Here is a 20,768-nt window from a genome sequence, read left to right on the forward strand (position 1 = left end):
TAAGATTATAAATATAATATGTAGTAATTACTGTGGTATAATAATACAGAATATAATCTCTAAAACCAGGACAGTAAATAAAGAGCAACACTCTGAAAGCAGGGAAATTGGGAATCCCAGAAAGGAAACAATCAGGGCCAGCTAACACCTCCCAACAAAGGATTCCCCCAGGCAGGAAGAAGCCAGCTTTGAAGCTGCAAGGCCATTAAATGCTAATCAGTACCTAATTGCAGCATTCATACCTGCCACACCGAGACTATTAATTGCTATTCAAACTGGCCAACCAAGGATTTCACAAGGTAGAAAACGGCCAGGCTTGCAAGCAGCAAGGCTATTCAGTGCTTTTCAACCAGGCCAACCAAGATTTCTCCTAGGTGAAAAATTCCCAGGCTTTGAAGCCACGAGGCTACTCCGTCCCATTCAACCTGGCCTAGAAAGGATGCCCTATGTAGAAAGCAGCCAGGCTTTTAAACTGCAAGACTATTCAGTGCAATTAAATCTGGCCAAACAATGATTCCCCTACAAAGGAAGTAGCCAGGCTTCAAAGCGGCTCTTTGATTGAGGGTGCTACTCCAGTTACTCCAGAAAACGGTCAGGCTTTGAGGCTGCAAAGCTATTCACTGCTATTCCACCTGGCCAACAAATGATTTCCATAAGCCACAGCAATGCGTGGCCGGGCAAAGCTAGTCATAAATAAAATTAAATGAACAAATGGAAGAGAGAAAAATTCAGAGGAGGATGCGGAGAGAATAAAAGAGAAGTTTTACGCATGACCTAACTTTTTAGTTAACTAGATTTTATGAATACTCGCTCGGAGCCTATGTTTGTCTGTCTTTGTTCTATGTTAAAAGGGCATTGCCTATATGTGTAATGTGATCCACCCTGAGTCCCCTTCGGGGTGAGAAGGGCGGAATATAAATGCTGTAAATAATAATACAGTAGAGTCTCACTTATCCAAGCTAAACAGGCCGGCAGAAGCTTGGATAAGCGAATATCTTGGATAATAAGGAGGGATTAAGGAAAAGCCTATTAAACATCAAATTAGGTTATGATTTTACAAATTAAGCACCAAAACATCATGTTATACAACAAATTTGACAGAAAAAGTAGTTCATTACACATTAATGCTGTGTAGTAATTACTGTATTTACGAATTTAACACCAAAATATCACGATATATTGAAAACATTGACTACAAAAATGGCTTGGATTATCCAGAGGCTTGGATAAGTGAGGCTTGGATAAGTGAGACTCTACTGTAATAATAATACCACATAGCAAGTATTCACGTCCATGTTTATCAACTCTTAATCTTAAATACTCACATATGTTAACATTAAGATTAGGAATTAATTTATAAAATAAAACTTACTTATAAACTACAACAGTTTAATGGATGGTGGTCCTGCATGTAAAACCTCCAACTGATCATAATGCTCACTGGGTAAGACGTTCTCATTCAAAGAAGAATATGAATGGTATGTGGACTTTTAAAAGTTCTTTTGAGATTAGCAAGATGCAAATGTAATTAAAACCCACAAAACTGTTCAAATGAAAATATATAGTAGGTAAATTATTTCAATACATGTTCCTGCTGCTGTTCCAACACAGAAAATGCTGAAAAAACAATAACTAAAAATTGAAAGATAATTAGACCCTGAAAATACTCTAGGGAAGGAAACAGGTCTGAGTATAAAGTAAATGAATAAACTGATTGCAGTCATCATGCAGAGAATCCTGGAGACATTTTGTGTTTTAAAATACACACAAAATCAAAGCCAACTTAATTGAGTTAACTGAGTGATACCATTTGCTCTTTCTATGTGAAAGGATTGCTCATGCATTTCTTTGCAATGGACTTAAGATAAACCTCTGCTAGGTTGAGAATGAGTAAGCTGCGATCATTCTTTCCACACAGATAACCAATACTGCTGTGTCAGAAAAGCACGAGTGCTGTGTTGGCAACCCACACTGCAGAACTGTAAAGAAAAATGCCACATTGTCTTGCGTATTTCTGGGAAGGTTACCTATATCAGGACACCAAATAATAAGTTAGTTCTCAGTCCAAGACCACCTAGTCATTTTATTCAGTACATTAATTATTCAGAACAATTAGTTTTGTGGCATGAATAGCAAATGTCCCTTTAGGAATCCCTAAACCTGGTAGCAGACATATCCGAAATATGTAACAAAATACATAAATTCTCCAGAATCCTCCATTCACACTATTCAGTGTAACCAAATACTCCAACTTCTTTGGATAATCATGTTTCTCTTAATAACTTCACACATAGAGAATGCACTTCTAAAGATAAGATACTGTTTCAATAAACAGCATAACCTTGAGATACCAAACAGCTCATCTGTATACATTGAATCAAGACAAACCAACCTCCCGAGCCCAAAAAACAGTGCCTTTGAAGGGAAATAGTCCCAACAATGCATTAATTGTTAATTAATTCCCATTTTCTTCAAATGTTTTAGAACTCTTTAGAGGCTAATGTTCACTGAACTGATCCCTTTTCTGTAATATAGCTCATATACACAAGACCTTGTGTGGGCTGCAGTAAGCTTTTGCAATAATGTCCAAAGGAAAGGAAGCAGAGAATAAATCCTCTTTCAGAGACAAAGAATGTTTGCACTGTGTGATTCTCAGATGCATCTTACCAACAGCTCTGCTATTTTATCAGTATGAACAGACAATACTTTGGGAGAGGTATTTTCACCCTTCCAATAATTCCTGCGAAATTTGCCCTTAGGCAGGGACTGAGCGTCTGCCAAAAGGCATGAATCACAGTGTATGACAGCACAAAATGAACACATCTTTATAAAAAGTGTACCTGGGATTATCATGCTCTTCCCTTTGTGCAAATTTCCTTCCGAGTACTATGTGGAGGAATAGTCTCATTAGCTATGTAGAAAACTGACTGGAAGTGTGATACAATTTATATCAAAACAAACAAACATGATTACAATTCTGCAAGTGTTCACACAGGTATTAGAGGCAGTGCTTAATTTACTTATAAAAGCCATCATTCTATCTCTGCCTTCTGAGTAGTGTTCTTCATCTGGGAAGGCATATAACGCAAAATAATCCCTAACAGATTAGTCAACATAGTTTGCATTTGGATAAACTGCACTTCCTCCTGTCTTCCCAAAAGGTTGAAGTCTTGCCTTCCATGATAAGGCAGAGCACATCTGTTTCCCACAATCACTTGCATTTCATAAACCCTGAAAGAGAATTAACTTCTGACCTCAAAGATAAAGATGCAGGTGTATGTAAATCTAAAGGAGTTGTTTTTAAGAATAAAAGGTCTGTTGTACAGGAGCTTTGCCTACAAATGTGATTTGACTACAAAAGACATACACATTATCCAAGGAATAGTTTTACATAGTAGTTTATATCATTAAAGAGATAGCGTGAAGCCGATTATTGAAAAACACGAGACAGGAACTTCATTGAATTACATTCATTATGTTGGAGATGAGCTCAATTATGTACAGAAACTGGACAGAAAATAATTTTTTATCCTATCAGACACTGCAACAGGCATACATGAGCCTGAAATACTCTGAACGATGTGGTTGCAGGACTAATGTAAAAAACTACTTTTTACACAAACCAACACCTAACAGCTGTTTTCAGGAGAGTTCAGAATACAAGTCTTTTGAATGCCCTGCTCCACACTCTGACTGCGGTTTCAGTCCAATACAGTTTGAAAAGAATGCTCAGTATGCAACTAGCTGCAATTTATATCATTACATTTTTACTCGTCGCTCTGAATATTAAAGCCAACAGCTTCCAGAACAAAACTAGGTATATCCCAAGTAAGATAACAGACTAGATGATATGTATGCTGCTAACTTTATAAAGAGTAAAGGTGGACAGACATCAGAATAAGCAAAAAAAAAAACAAAAAAACTCCCTTCACCCACACACCACTGGAGGGGCTGAACAAATCTAATAAACAGTATTATAGTACAGTGTTCCCTCACTACTTCACAGTTCACTTTTCGCGGATTTGCTGTTTTTCAATAAACTCTAAAAAACTATTTTAAATCATAAAAAATTACAATTTACAGCCTAAGGAAGGGAAGGAGAAGAAGCCAAAGGGAGAGAAAAGGAGTCCAAGCAGCAACGGATGGAGGAGGCGATTTATCAACACACGATTGGTTGATAAAGACTTAAAATAGTGTATAACTACTAAAATAATGTATAAATATTAAAATATAGTGTCCCTACTTCGTGGGTTTTCACTTACTGTGGGTGGTCCTGGAACCTAACCCCAGCGATAAGTGAGGGAGCACTGTACATCACTTAAGTCACTTTGTTTCCCAGCCGAGTCATCCTTCAGTTTACTTCAGCAACAATGAAGCAATAATTTCAATTTGCAACATTATAAAAGATGGATTCAACTCCCCAGTGTGCTAGTGGTATGGACAGGCAACAGTGTATTGTACACAGCTAAAGTTGCTGGTGAAAAGAATTCCCGCAAGACCTCCACTGCAGCAAAACTAACAAAGAGTCAACGGGTGCCTTTAAGATCAAGGGAGTAACCCTATGGATGATTCTCTGGCCTTCAACAGTGGGACTAAGCATTGCATAGGGCTGTTGCAGAGTAAACCAGATGCAGCTTTTCCCTTTTTTCCCAATTAGCCAGCACAGTACTGTAGTTTTTCAGGCGCCAGTGACTCTTTGCTAGGCCTTTAATGGGTTGGTGCCAAGGTACCTGAGTTTGGAGGATGGCAACTAGATGGACTAATGCAGTGTTGCTGCTGATGGAAATCCCTGGATGGATGCAGGAGAAGAACACTGTAGCTAACAGACATGATTACAGCAGTGGGAATAGTTGTAGTTCCTCCCACAACAAGACAACTGAAGCAGCAATAGTTAAATGTGCTGCTTCTTAAACTGTGGAGCCCTTAGTCCCGAAAAAAAAATGTTTTGAACATCACCTATAGGTGCCTCACCACACTAGAGTATGGATCCACTTTAAACCCGGTTGCTGCGCCCTACAGAATGCTCAGGTTTGTAGGCCCAGAACCTGTATGGCTGAGCATTTTAAAGTCCCCTCCTCTAAACTACAAACCCCAAAATTCTGCAGGAGTCAGCAACTGGATTTAAAGTGGATTCGTGCTTTAGTGCAGGCATGGGCAAACTTTGGTTCTCCAGGTGTTTTGGACCTCAAATCCCACAATTATCCAGAACACCTGGAGGGCCAAAGTTTGCTCATTCCTGGTCTAGAGAAATTAATAGCTGCTCAATAGAGAAACCACTTTTTAGTGAGATCTAGCTGGTGTAGTGGTCTGAGCACCTAACTACAGCTTTTGTGGCTAGACTTCAAATCCTCACTCAGCAAAAGAAACCTACTGGAAGACCCTAGGCAAGTCACCCATTCTTAGCTCCAGAAAATACTATAAGATCAACAACTTGAAGACAAACAACAGCAACATTTCATAGCTTGCTAATTAGGGAAGAATGGTTCAAGCATTCCTATATAGTCTCACTACCACTGAAAGCACGGAACACAGTTAAACAATTCTGTTAGTTCACAAGCAGTTACTATCCATGTAGTAACAGAGATTAAATCCATTACTAGTGCAATAGTCCTGACTCAGCAATGCAATGACAGTTTGACAATTATGCAAGTGCAATGAGAGGAGAAAATGTGATGAGGTCCTAGCTACTACTGGCTGTTTTGAGACATTGACATGAAACAGTTATGCAGTGTTTACAGTGGCCCGTGCGGACAATGCTTCAGCTGTACTTCATAAAAAGGAAAAAAGGGCTTTTTCTGGCAAGCTTTGCAAAAGTTGATTTTTTATGAAACACTTGTTTTTTGTATTTTATATACAAATGGTCTAAAACTGAGATGTTTAGGAAGCCCTGGTCTACAGCTCCTTCCACACAGTTGTATAGAATCCACATTCAACTGGATTGTGACAGTGTGGACTCAGATAACCCAGTTCAAAGCAGATATTGTGGATTCTCTTCCTTGATATTCTGGGTTATATAGCTGTGTGGAAGAGCCCTTTAACTGTATGACCCTTAGCTCAATGCTGGAGTCCTGGAAAATGTTTTGAACATTGCCTATAGGTGCCTCATCACACGAAAGCATGGATCCATTTTAAACCCAGTCGCTGCCTCTTGCAGAATGCTGGGATTCGTGGTTTACGGAGGCCTGGGACTTGTCTGGCTGAGCATTTTAAAGCCCCCCCCCCTTTAAACAACTCACTCCAAAATTCTGCAGGAGGTAGCAACCAGATTTAAAGCAGATCCATACTCTGATGAGGTCTTAGCTATTAGTGACCATTTTGAGACATTGACACGATTCCCTTATGCAGTATTTACAGTGCAGACAATGCTTCAGCTGTACTTCATAAAAAGGAAGGGGGGGGGGTTCTGACAAGCCTTGGAAAGGTTGATTTGCTATCAAATGCTCATTTTTCTCTCCCTATTTTATATACAAATGGGCCCGGTTGGAGATGTTTAAGAAGCCCTGGTTTAGGGCCCTTTCCACACAGCTATATAGAATCCACATTGAACTGGATTATATGGCAGTGTGGACTCAGGACCCTTCCACACAGTCACATAACCCAGAATAGCAAGGCTGAGAATCCACAATATCTGCTTTGCACTGGGTTGCCCGAGTCAACACTGACATAGTTACATCCAGGATGGATTACTGCAATGCATTCTACATGGGGCTGCCTTTGACGACCGCTCGGAAACTGCAATTAGTGCAAAAGTCGGCAGCCAGATTGCCATCCAGAGCTGCTTATAGGGGACACCATGCCTCTATTGAAGCAGCTCCACTGGTCCCCAACGAGTTTCCAGGCCCAATTCAAAGAGCCGGTTATTACCTTCAAAGCCCTATACAGTTTGGGTTCAGCCTATCCTTGAGACCGCACCTCATTTTATGAACCACCGCAGACTCTGAGGTCCACCAGGGAGGCCCTCCTCTCAAGGGAGGGCCTTCTTGGTCCAACATAAAAACTTGGCTCTTTAACAAAGTTTTCCAATAGGTAGACCCACTGGTTTTTTCACTGAAAGCACTTTATATGGCTGGCTGGTTGTTATTCATTTTATGCCTACAAATACCATAACATTTTATCAATGTGTATTGTAGGGTTGATTGATTTTATTGTGGTGTTGTTTTATGTACTGGTATGTAAATTGTTTTTCTTTGATATTGATCTATTTACTGCACCATATGTTCAAGTGTTTAGTAAACTGCTCCGAGTCCCTTTTGGGAGATGGTGGAGGGGTAGAAATAAAATTTTATTATCATTGTTATTATTATGGGTATGTGGCTGTGTGGAAGGGCCCAAAAGCAGCGGTTCCCGACCCTTGCCCCTTTCAGTTTTGTTGACTAGGGCTCCTTCCACACAGCTGAATAAAATGCCACATTATCTGCTTTGAACTGGGATATATGGCAGTGTGAACTGCCTGAGGTATAAAAAGCCCTCCTTTCACATGTTCCCTAATCGTCAGAACAGCAGGCTTTTTTTTCTAGTTGACAAGATGATTTTTGAGGATTGCAGTATAATGGGAAAGACTTTAACCAGGAACAAATTGCACAAAAGTTGAAGTTCAATTGCAAAATGAGCAAGATCATTAGGTAGGGAAGCTCTGCCAGGTATTTGACGAAGGCCCTTTCCACACGTGTATAAAATGCCACATTATCTGCTTTGAACTGGATTATATGGCAGTGTGGACTCATAACCCAGTTCAAAGCAGATACTGTGAATTATCTGCCTTGTGATATTGTGAATTATCTGCCCGAGGCCTCCCAGAACTCCTGCCAAATGGGTCCAGGTGGAGAAGAGGCCCAAGGCCTGACTTCGTCCTTTCCTGCGGCCGCCTCACCTCCCTTGCAGGGCGTGCGGTGCTGGCTGTGCTGGGCCCGGTAGCCCTCGACCACCTCCCACTCGCCGTTGTCGCGCTTGATGGGGAAGGAGACGCTGAGCACGTGGTTGCAGGGCTTGATGATGCGGAGGATGCCCCGGACGCGGTGCCGCTTCTCCTCGGGGCTCTCGCGGGTGCGCAGCCCTTCCACCAGCTTGTCCTCCACGATGCCGGCGCCGCGGTCGAAGAAGCCCTCCACCATCTTGAAGAAGTTGGGGTCATCCTCCCGCTCCACCGCTTGGCTGTAGCGCCGCCGGCTATCGCGGAGGCTCCCGGGGCCAGTCCCGGAGAGAAGGGCCCCGGCGGCGGACGCACAGGGTTCCCCGGCAGAGGCGGCGGCGCGGGCGGGCGCCAGGAGCTCCCCTAAGCAGCGGTACATGACGGAGGCGATTTCCCTCAGCGGCGCGCGAGACAAACTGAGGGCGCGAGGAAGGAACAGACAGAGAGAGAGGGGCTGGCAGGAGCGCGCGCCGCTCTCTGAGGAAAAGCCTGAAGGGCGTCGGCGCGGAGGAAAAGGAAAGGACGAGGAGGGGGAGGGAGGGAAAAAAAGAGAGAGATAGAGAGTCCGGCTACACTGGGACGACCCAATGGCACTCGACCACGGGCGGCCTCGCCCCCGCCGCTGCCTTTAAAAGGGCAGGGAGGCGGCGAAGCGGTGGGCGAGGCCTCCCACTGCGCAGGCGCCGCTGCCCCTCTTTCCTCGGCAAAGCTCTCCTTCTTGTCGAAAGCCGCATGCGCGCCCACAGAAGCAGGGGCGGGGAAAGCAGAAGCAAGGCTCTTCCTAATTGGCCGGCTTGGTTTGCCCCGCCCTCTATTCCTCTATCGGGACGGTTTCCTTTTTCTTTCAAAGTGTCGGTACGTTGTTTGGCGGCTGGCCTAGGGATTCCGCGCGCGCAGGGAGGATCCTGGAGAAGCCTCCAACTCCCAGAAGCCCCAGCCAGCTCGTTCAATGGTGAGGAATCCTGGGAGATGGAGGCCCAAGCAGCTGGAGGGCCACTGGTTAAGGAGGCCTAAGCTGTGCGGCCTGAAGTCTCCTCGCAGAAACGCGTGGGCCTTGCTGAACTAAAGCTTTCTTAGGTGCCTTCCACATCTGTACAGAACTGGATTATATGGCAATGTGGACGCAGATAATCCCATTCAGAGCAGATATTGGTGCCTCATCACACTAGAGCAGGGGTCCTCAAACTTTTTAAGTGGCGGACGCATTCACGGTCCCTCAGACTGTTTGGGGGGGGGGGGGGCGCGGACTATGATGAAATAGTCAAAAATTAGGATTGTTGTTGTTGTGTGCCTTCAAGTCATTTCAGACTTAGGTCAACCATAAGTCTAAAGTTTAGGACAGAGGCCAGGGAAATGACTTTGGAGGGCCTTGGTTTGGGGACCCCTGATCTAGATGATCTCATAAGACCATAGGTAAGCAAAGAGACCTACAGAGACCATCTAGATGGTCTCATAAGACCATAGGTAAGGAAAGGTACCCTCAAAGGCCATCTCGATGATCTCATCAGGCCATCAGAAGACCATAGATAAGGAAAGGGGCCCCCAAGGGCCATCTAGACAATCTCATAAAACCATAGGAAAGGAAAGGGACCTCTAAAAGCCATCTAGATGGTCTCATAAGCCCATAGCTAAGCAACGAGGCCTTCAAAGACCATCTAGACGATCTCATAAGACCATAGATAAGCAAAGAGACCTCCAAAGACCAGGTAGACTTAGGTCAACCCTAAGTCTAAAGTTTAGGACAGGGGACAGGTAAATGACCATGGATGGCCGCATCCGGCCCACGGGCCTTAGTTTGGGGACCCCTGCACTAGAGCATAGATCCACTTTAAACCCTCTGAGGGCCCTTCCACACAGCCCTATATCCCACAATATCAGGGTGGAAAATCCCACGATTTCTGCCTTGAACTGGGTTATCTGAGTCCACACCGCCATATATTCCAGTTGAAAGCAGATAATGTGGGATTTTATTAAGCTGTGTGGAATGGGTCCCTAGATGTCCAAGTGGAACAGGAGCACCCCCTTGCACAAGGTGAGCCTCCCTTATCAGCAGTCCTGAAACCTCAAATGCGCCCAAATCCGAAATGGTCCACCTGGGAGGCTGAGGGCCCATCTACACCGTCATACAACCCAGAATGTCAAGGCAAAGAATCCACAATCTCTTTTTCGAACTGAGTTATCAGAATCCACACTGCCATGTAATCCATTTCAATGTGGATTTTCTGTACATGCAGATAAGGTTATTCAGGGAGTGATGCTCCAGGGAGACATTCTGATCCTTCTATATTTTTGTATATCTGACATGATGTATATATGTTCAGGTGTTATGCTTTTAAGCAATTTAGATTATTCAAAAGACTCCTAGGAAATTGCAGTGGGGGAGGGGGAGGGGGAGATTGTGATAGTGATTTAGCTTCCTGAAAGCACTACTTGTGCTGTCAATCTTTCTCTACAGTGCATTGTTCACTGGACTGCTTTATTCGTCTTAATTTTCTCAGCCCATGCAGCAAATAGGAGAAGTAGGACTCTGATCTCCATCTCTTTGCTTGCTTTCCTGACTCTTATAGTACCAAGTCATATCTGAACAAATTGCTCTCCTACGTCTTTGTATTGTACCTTCCTTTTATGCTAAGTCAGAAAGAAAGCAATTTTTAATGCACCACCCAGGGACAGTTCAGAGCAAAATGGAAACCAAAGAGAGGCTGATACAAAATATGGCAGTTAAGGTCTCTCTACAGAGGATATCGTAGAGGTTCTCAGAGTTCTTTGAGATGGGCTGAAAAAAAAAAACATTGTGGTGTTTTTTGAATTTTCAGAAAAGTATCTATGTAGTGATATGACAAAGTAGAATAATTCAATTGCCTTATGCACATAGTGGGAAATGCTAACCTCTAACTCCAAATACAATTCATGTTAATGTTTCCAGAAGTTTCATTCAGATCCATGGTTCTTATGCATGACAGGAATACATGTCGATTTTGCTATGAATCTTAATTTATAAATGTGTTACAGAAATAAGTTTGAGAAGCATCTTGGCCATGCCTGAAAAATGAAACTCGTGATCATAGACAATCACTTCTGTCTAAGTATGATTGTCTTCTAGAGGTAGAATCTTGGTGGTGGGTTCGTAAATGACTGTGAAGACCTATTCTAGAAACACATGGTCTTTCACACTGAGGATATAGACCTCCAGTTGGAAGGTGGTCATGACAAGGATTTGCTTGATGTGCCTTCCTCTTGGCACATTTCTTCCTTTTGTCCTGTATCATGCCTCTTCAAAATCCATAGCACTGTTGGTAACAGCTGACCACTTGAGTGCCAGGATGTCTCAGTTCATACCACATTTTTTAAGGTTAGCTTTAATGCTATCTTTAAATCTCTTTCGGTGAGAATAAAGCAACTGCTTTGAGAGAAGGTGATTGAACAGAATTAGTATTGAAACCTGTACCTCCTAACCTTTTGCCCTCCAGATGTTTGGACTTCAAATGTGCTGCTGGTATGGCCAATGTTCTAAGCATCTGGAAACTAAAGTTCAAAATAGCAGGAACCAGAGATTCAGAGATCTCTGGAGGTTCAGACCAGAGAAGAGCAAAGTGCAGGACCCCCCTGCGGTCATATCTTTTCATCACTTGAGCCTTAAAACATAACAGGAATGGCCTTTACACTCCCAGAGAGCACTAGAGGCATTTGGGGGGGCAGTTGGGGGGTTGGGGATGAAATGTGTCCTTAGGTCTCTGTGGAGGTAATATGTCCCTCTAGCCTCCCACAGGTGCTTACTCTTGATTTAAACTTTTAAGAGTACAATTCTCTGTATGTTTATAAACATCATTATGTAGATTGGCATATAGTTGCAGATCTTGTCATCCCAAACCAGAATAGCCAGTGGCAAAGTGCCGCAGGGCTTGTAGTCCAAAAACATCTGTCAAGCTACATTTGTCTAATCTTGGTGTCTATGACTATATGGTGTATCTGATCATGTAACAATATCCATGTGAACAGTACTATAGTGCGACTTCCCTGTCTACAAGCTCTGGATCTGCAGATTCAGCCAAGAATAGATTCAAAAATATGCAACACAAGTAGCGTTGTGTGTACTGTGTTTGCAAGGTTGGAGAGAGACTCAAGGCTGGATAGAATAGTACTTTACAGGAGATCTCCATGGAGCCTGCCATATCCCCCCTTCTGCCTTGCAAACAAGTAAACAGGAATGATGTACCTGCAGCTGGCACCTCAGAAGTGGAAGAGGGTGACTAGTGGGCTTTCCGGAGGCAGGGCTACACAAAGAATGCATGCCTGGTGACTAGTGCTCTGCTGCCCTGTGCCATTTTACAAATAAGAGACTCCAGCATCTGGGTTCATTAGTATGTGTGAGCGGTTCTAGAACCAAACTGCATAGATACCGAGGGCCCACTGTACTTTTTCTGAATACAGTACATGTAAGCAATCAGTGTATGTGTAAGCAGTGTCTTATGAAACACATTAGTCCTGACATTCATAGACTTAATTCTATTTATCACATAATATTGGTCTCTGCAGTTTCTACTTGACCCTTTCTAACACTGACCTTTCATTAATGTATGTCATCTGTGGGAATATTGACCATCAAAAACTACTTTCTGTCTGTCTTAGAATCATTTGTGAAATAGTAAAATTTACAAAAATACTTTTCCTTACAGTACTTGAGGTGTCTGCATTAAAGAGTTTATAGGAATAGGGTGGCCTAGGGGATAAAAGCCTTGTGACTTGAAGCTTGGGTTGCTGACCTGAAGCATGCCCGCCAAACAGAATACCAGAGCTTGCAGGATCGGTAAATGTACGTACCATAGATTGTTATACATGGAAATAATGGTAGTAACAAGAAATTCTTGATAGGATTCACAGCTTGTTTGGTTATGCTGGTTTGTGATGACAACTACTGTATAGTATATAATAAATGTTCATTTTTTTGTTCAACAATTAATGTGAATTCTTCTTCATGGAAAGTAAGTAAGTAAAAGTTTATTTGTATACCGCCCTCTCTCCCAAAAGGGACTCAGGGCGGTTTCCAATATAAAATCAGCATAAAACATTGTACAATAAAACACTGAAAACACTATAAAACGCTATAAGAATTAAAAACAAAACATAACAATTGACTAAAACAATCACATAAACAGAAGGAATATAAATAAGACATCACCTGAAAATAAGACCTAGCACATCCTTGGGAGCAAAAATTAATATAAGACACTGTCTTATTTTCGGGGAAACACGGTAGCAACAGACAGGTACATTTGAGATTAGAGGACTCCCCAAGCTGAAGGCATAGTTTCCAGACAGATTTGAACCAACCCTTATTGGGAACCAGGAATCATCTGTTGTTTATTCAAATTGCATTTGTCAAAAGTTCAGTCCTTGTCAATGTAAAATATCTCAGAAATACTGAATAGACCTGAGTTAGATAGCTTCAAGCATTATAACTGTAAAGCAATATTACATCAGATGCATGCCTAATCCTAGTTAAAATGCATGCTGTTGTAGAAACAAGTGCAGATTCTCCAGAACAGGTTTGTGTAGCTGTACCCATCACATTTTCTAGTCCTTTGGAACATCTCACCATTTCCCCAATACTCAAGGTGACTTTCTGGTAAATTCGTAGTACACTTTTGGATATTGTGAGGTTTATTAGAGATGTAGAGGAAAAACAAAAATCGTAGAAGAACTGCATCTTGAAGACATAGTGCTATACTATACTTTGTTTTGGATCAAACTTTTTTTCAATGCTACAAGGTGTTGGAAGACCCTCAGGAAGCCTACCTCTGGCATGTAAAGTTTGATCTCCTGCTTTAGAAATTCCAGCTAAATAATTGGTAAAGATTAGGGTGTTCTTTACAGCAGCATTTATTCAGAATGGGCCCTAGAGCCAAAGCAGAATATCTATTAACCAAGTTTTTAAAGTTGTTTACTTGCATATTGGCACAGCTGGTTGTTATATGAGCGATTGCTAAGCTTCATAAGCTCCTAGAATTCATTTTGTTTCATCTGTAATTCCATCTGTAAGACTGTTAGCCTGCTTAGTGTTCTTATCACGAACTATGCTGATGGTGTGTCGCTTTCTCCATCCCCCCTGCATTTTCTATCCTCCCTGTTTGTGCATCTTTTATATATTTAATATTAATTGATCATATAACATAAACTACATGTTAAGATTCTACTCCTATATTGTTTCTCTATATATATTGATATACATGGAATAAGTAGATCATCAATTTCTTAACGTTTGCATGTATTAATTTAAAAATCTGTAATGCTATGTATAGATGTAGCAATAACAAATGATTTCCTAATTTGCTGTTTTTTATATTTGGACTGCTGTGTATCAGTAATTATATGGAAGGGAGGATCTGGGTGCTGAATCTGGATTTCCTACACGGAGGATTTGAAGTAAGGGATGGAAGTGACTGCTAATAGTTTACAATCTAGTGAAAGGATAGGATTGTATTCCTTTTCATAATCATCTGCTAAACAAAAGTTTCACTTGCTTTCTTGCAGAGTCTTAATGTTTTCCCCTATAACCCCAGGTCAGTGAAAGTGAAATCTGCTGTAATTTGTGGCTCAGTTGTTGAACAGCATGCTAACTTAACTGGGTGTGTATCACCAAAAATGAACAAGTGCTTTATCTGACTTCAATGAGATTAGTTAGTGTTATAACTGTAGAAGCCCATTGGACAGGTAGCGAGTAGAGATAGTTTGTGCTAACCTTCATTTTATTGCCCATTCTGAGCATGTTGTACAATAACCTATTGAGTCTGAATGCTTTCATCTAAGACTAGGATCGTGTTCATGTACCATCCACTGCAGAGTCTCCCTGCTTGGACTAATGGAGGGTGGTCTCTATGGTACTGGAGCCTTTATTCTTTTCATGGATGACTTCTGTGCAAAAAATACTTACGAAGGTCGAGTTATGAGTTTTCATGACCACTGTGCCAACCATGAGCATTTCACATTAATGGATCAACTCATGTTGGGGTGTATATGCTTGACTAGTATTTTCTTCTGGAGAAAAAGAAAATAATTTGGGGGCAGAGGGAATAGAAATCCTTTTTTTATCATATATTGGCCACTGCCTTGTTATGTTTTGATTTTTGTTGACAGTTAAACTTTGTAGGAATGCTGAACCTTTTAAATTCTTCTCTTCTCATAGTGGATGAGTTCAAATGGATTCTGGAAGATTAGTACCTGACACTGTGAGTTGTGGTGGAAAGAAGTTAGATAGGATTATTCCTTGAAATGAAGATAATTTATTGCATGACGCATCCTCTTCATACTTGCTAAGCTTAACAAGGTTCTCTACAAAAGGTAAAGTACCTTTTGTAGCCTGGCCTTCAGACAAAAATGGAAGATCACTAACTTTGTTACTTGTTTGCAGGCCAGGCTGAAGATTAAAAAAAATCTCTGTAATCTACTTGGCCTTTGACTCCATAGTATCCTTGGCAATTCTAGGAAAGACAAGAGGCTTCATCCATTTTTGTGCAGGACTTTCTGGTCAAATTTTTAGGGCTAATAAGATGGATCTTGAAAAGGAATGTGTTTGATACTTTGATACTTTGGCTTTTGACACCAATGCAATCAGTCTGGTTCTGTAAACAGTGAATGTTTTTTGGACATGTACCTAGGATAAGTGTACTTTCTCACTTACCCTGTACTTTCTCAAGCTCTGGATAATTTTTGCCCAATTTTAGATATACAGTAGAGTCTCACTTATCCAACATAAACAGGCCGGGAGAACGTTGGATAAGTGAATATGTTGGATAACAAGGAGGTTTTAAGGAAAAGCCTATTAAACATCAAATTAGGTTATGCTTTTACAAATTAAGCACCAAAACATGTTATACCACAAATCTGACAGAAAAAGTAGTTCAATACACAGTAATGCTATGTAGAAGTTACTGTATTTATAAACTTGGCACCAAAATATCACGATGTGCTGAAAACATTGACTACAAAAAAGCGTTGGATAATCTAGAATGTTGGATAAGTGAGACTCTACTGTATTTGATTTTATTTGCTTTAGGGATAGGTAATTGCAGCAGCAGTAGGGGGTGTTTTTCACACACCCCTTCACTGTGGGCTGCAGCACATTACTGAAACTAAAGGCGGCATGATACCACATTCTGTTTCATTTTTACCAGTGTTCTTTTAGTTTTATATTTGATAGTTTTGTTGAGGGCAGGTCTCAGACACAGAAGTAAAACAGCTATGCTCTGTGGTGGCTTTTAGTCATTTCCCCAGGTATGGAGAAATACATAACCCAATTTTTTTATTGAGGGGGATCTTTGGAAAATTAGGGGTGGCCTACGAGATTTCAGAGCTGTAGAAAGGTGGTTGTTTAACACACCAGAAGATCTGATCAGCGGTTTGGCAGGAAATAGCTTGTGAACAGTAGTTGATGCAACTTTGTTTGAAACTGAGCTCTGTTATGTATACATATCAGAGTATTATCATATATACTTGAAGATAAGCCGAGTTTTTCAGCCCTTTTAATTAGGTGAAAAAGCCTCCCCGGCTTATAATCGGGTCAATCGGCAATGGAGCCTGCAGGCTATTGCTTGCAATATGTGATCTATTTCTCTCTTCTCCCTTATCAGAGTGTTTTCTTTTGCAAAGCCTCTCTCGCTCTTAATCAAGGGAATGTTTGGAAAAGAGAAAGATGCCTTTGCAAGTCAGGAAGAAGAAAAATATATATTTATTAATCTTATGAAAGCATTTTTCCCTGAAATATTTGTTAAACTCTCCTACAGATATATAGGCATTAACCCCTTGCAAGCTTTTGCAATCTCTATGTACCTTTATATTTATATCTTTCTATATACATTAATTTTATATATGAATTTTCCCCTCATATGTTTGCAGGTCTTTGCAAATCCTTTATACATATAGATCCATGTACCTGTGTATCTGTAGCCATACATATACATTATTTTTATATATGAATTTACCCTCATATTGCAAGTCTCTGCAAATTCTATATAGATATAATTATCTATATAAAGAGAGATGTTTAGATAGGTATGAATATATTCTTATGTATATATAGGGCTTGCAAATATTACAGGGGGGAAGTGAACACACAAATATATATAGACATGTCTAGATAGATATGAATATATATATATATATATACACACATACATACACATGGCTTTCAAATATTGTAGGGGAATGCACACACACATACATAGAGGGGGGATTTGCAAACGTTTCGGGGGAAATGCATCTGTGAAATTAGTATCTATAATTATAGATCTAGCTCTGCATTGTTTATATAAGCATTGAATGTTTGCCTGTTACTATGTTGGAAGCCGGCCTGAGTCCCCATGGGGAGATAGGGTGGGATCCAAATGAAGTTTTTATTATTATTATTATTATTATTATTATTATTAGGTTATTGTTGATAACATATTGTTTTTGTTGCCCCTACTTTTCCACTTATAGAGCTAGTTTATTGCTTTTCTTTGAAATACGGTAAAGATTCAAAAACATTTAACCTACTGATGCCTGGATTAATGAAATTTTATTGGTATCTATTTTTATTTTGAAATTTACTCGTAGCTGCTGCATTTCCCACCCTCTGCTTATACTCGAGTCAATAAGTTATCCCAGTTTTTTGTGGTAAAATTAGGTGTGTCGGCTTATACTCGAGTATATACGGTATATTTCAAGGAAGCTCAGATAATAGCTAAGTGTCAGTTATGACACAGTGGACAGAAATGGCTCTTTTCAAGAATGCCTGTAATAGATTCATAATGGAAAATGTACTTGATGGTATTCTTCTTGTTGAAGTTCTAGTAGTAAGTTTTTAGGTATTATTTTTGCCTTTATTAGAAGAGCTTTCTTAAGCTCAGCTGTTTATTTTTTGCCACAGGAGTAAATCACATTTGCTGCTCCATGGAAGAAATTAAAGGAGCTAACAGCCCAAACTGCATCTTCAAAAACATTTTTTAAAAGACCATGAGGGGAGGCTCCCCACTCCAAATCTGCCTAGGAATGGCTATGGCTGTTCAGTGGTCATGGTGAATGCTTGAGGTGGGCTGGCAAGAAAAATGAAAGAGGCAGAGGGGAAATTAGTTTCCTCAAAAAGTCCCCCAAGTATTCAAAGATCAAATAAATGAATATTCTTCATGGCTATATTCCAGTTACATTGTTAGTGGATGCTGTTCTTGTTTAAATAAATGGCAAAAGACCCATATGATCTGAAGAGAAACCGAGGTTGTTTCTTTTTTGCACTTTCAGCGCCCACTCAGGAAATCTTCTAAAGTTGGGAAGTCCAGAAGAGATGTCTGGCTGCAGAACTAGTCAGGACCACAAAGGGCTGATTGTCTATTGACTAGCACTTTCTTGAGTTGTATCTTGTGATAAGACCAACCTAAAGAGGAATGTGTTCCTGGAGTAGCTGGAAAATATCTTTTATTCAGCTCCATATGCTTAGCTCAGTATGACCCCATCTACACTAGCCATTTAACAGAGCTTGAAGCTAGTTTGGTGACCAGACAACAAAAGAAGGCAAAAGAAAGACCTTAATGTACACCAGTTTGTGTGGTTTGTGCAATCATCACCTGGGCCTCAATATGTTCCCAAGATTTCCTATATAACCATCTGCACAGCAAAACCAGTTTCTTCAATACTGGTATGAGACTGCACTAAATGTTTGGTGTAGATAGGGCTCATAACATGCTTCATAGCATTATGCTACTGATGTTGCTATGATTTGTATTTATATGGATACTTAGTGGAACATGCAGACTGGGTTTCTCATACTGAATAAACTTAGTATCTCCCCTACAACATTCTCAAGAGAAATGAATGTAGTCGTGTATAGATTTAAAATGTGTAACTGATTGAAGGCTACTCTGACCTTCAAAAAAGCACAAATCTGATACACCATTTTACCCTGTTAGTTTTCCTTAAAGCGTGAGAAAATAGCATAGTTGACTGGTGCAAATACAGTTTAAAGGACAAAATGTGAATTGGCATTTTGAAGGCTTGTAAGTTGCTTCTTTCAAAACCAAGAGATACTGTAATAGTAATGTAGCTATTCAACTCTTGGATGAATAGCTACATTTTTATCAGCTCATACATTTACTGCAATTGTTTTCTGACACGCATTTAGCTGTGTTACCAGTTCAAATATAGAAAAGTTAAATAACATTAAACTGACTTTGTTGCCAAGCTTCTATATGGTTATGACAAATAATTAAAATCTGCCCTAGTGCATACTACCTTAGGCAGGTTTCTTAGAAATATGCATTTTCTGTTTTTTACATAGTTTCCACTGCTCTTAGTCAAGTGACAATACTTTTCCAGTGTCTGCAAGTTGTGATTAAAAGATGTTGGGGAGGATTATTCTCTGAAGTGAAGATTCTTTATTGCATGAAAAAATCAGTAGGAATCATCTTTTTTCTAGGCAAAACCAGTTAATGGAACTATTGCTCAGTGATATCATTTTACTTTTCGGTCATCGTGAGTATCTGAGTGATAGTTCACGTGAACAAAGTATAACTGATGGCTTTAAGTATGCGATTGTTCCCACTCCACAGAGGAAAACAAATTAATAAAGATTTCTGATGCCTGACATAATAATAATAATAATAATAATAAGAAGAAGAAGAAGAAGAAGAAGAAGAAGAAGAAGAAGAAGAAGAATTTTATTTGTATCCCGCCTCCATCTCCCCCGAAGGGGACTCGGGGCAGCTTACAGCAAAATCAAAATACAAACAATGATAAAATATAAAACATCAGGACAAAAACAAAAACCAATAAAAATACACAATAAGTTTAAAAACACAACGCAGAATTAAAACATCAGGTTAAAAACAATGAGGTTGCAATAGTGGATAAGCAAAGTGTACGGTGCACATTATGGGTAACAAATTCATAAATAGATAAAGTGCATTAGAATCATTTAAGGTCACATTAGGTACGGTAGGGAGGAGTCCTGAGTAATATCAATCAATCAGGAATCGGGAAGAGCGACCAGTGCAAAAGGTCGAGGAGCATAATAATTGTGATGGAAAAAAGATGATCTTAACCAAAGGCCTGAGTGAAAAGCCAAGTTTTCAGACTCTTCCGAAATGCCATCAAGGTGGGGGCTTGCCTGATCTCCCTAGGCAGCGAATTCCATAACCGGGGGGCCACTACAGAGAAGGCCCTGTTCCTCGTCCCCACCAACCGTGCTTGCGATGCTGGCGGAAGCGAGAGGAAGGCCTCCCCGAAGACCGAAGAGACCGTACAGGTTCGTAGGGGGAGAGACGATCCCGAAGGTAGATGGGTCCCAAACCGTTTTGAGCTTTATAGGTGATCACCAGCACTTTGAATTGGGTCCGGAAAATAAGCGGCAGCCAGTGGAGCTCCTTAAACAGGAGGGTTGACCGCTCTCTGTATTGGGCTCCCGTCAGAACCAAGGCTGCCGAGCGTTGAACTAATTGAAGTTTCTGGGCCATCTTCAAAGGCAGCCCCACGTAGAGCGCATTGCAATAATCCAATCTAGAGGTAACTAAGGCATGAACCACCATGGCCAAGTCAGACTTCATGAGGTATGGTCGCAGCTGGTGCACAAGTTTTAGTTGTGCAAATGCCCTCCCGGCCACCGCTGACACCTGAGCATCAGCGATGAGTCCAGGAGGACCCCCAAGCTACGGACCTGCGCCTTCAGGGGGAGTGCGACCCCGTCAAGCACAGGTTGCCACCCAATACCCCGATCAGGCATGCGACTGACCTGGAGGACCTCTGTCTTGTCGGGATTAAGCTTCAGCTTATTCGCCCTCATCTAGCCCATCACAGCTGCCAAGCACTGGTTCAGTATCTGGGGGGCTTCCTTGGA

At 41.0% G+C, this 20,768-nt stretch overlaps 2 protein-coding genes across 7 annotated transcripts in view; one reads left to right on the plus strand and one right to left on the minus strand.

Moving 5' to 3' along the window:
- glud1 (glutamate dehydrogenase 1) overlaps positions 1–8,496 on the minus strand; it is a 41,273-nt gene extending 32,777 nt beyond the window's left edge. Inside the window, exon 1 of the mRNA XM_003223261.4 lies at positions 7,871–8,496. Coding sequence (XP_003223309.2) covers positions 7,871–8,288 — 418 coding nt within the window. The 5' untranslated portion in view covers positions 8,289–8,496. The remainder of the gene's footprint in view (positions 1–7,870) is intronic.
- A 134-nt stretch (positions 8,497–8,630) lies between these two features.
- Positions 8,631–20,768, plus strand: part of shld2 (shieldin complex subunit 2) — a 59,651-nt gene continuing 47,513 nt past the window's right edge. For 5 of the 6 annotated variants that reach the window (XR_010004479.1, XM_062975804.1, XM_062975805.1 and 2 more), the window contains exon 1: positions 8,631–8,861. The gene's annotated coding sequence lies outside the window, so the exon portion shown is untranslated. The remainder of the gene's footprint in view (positions 8,862–20,768) is intronic. The other variant, XM_062975806.1, reaches the window with a different exon arrangement.

This window comes from Anolis carolinensis, chromosome 3, assembly GCF_035594765.1.
Source record: "Anolis carolinensis isolate JA03-04 chromosome 3, rAnoCar3.1.pri, whole genome shotgun sequence".
NCBI classification, from domain to species: Eukaryota; Metazoa; Chordata; class Lepidosauria; order Squamata; family Dactyloidae; genus Anolis; species Anolis carolinensis.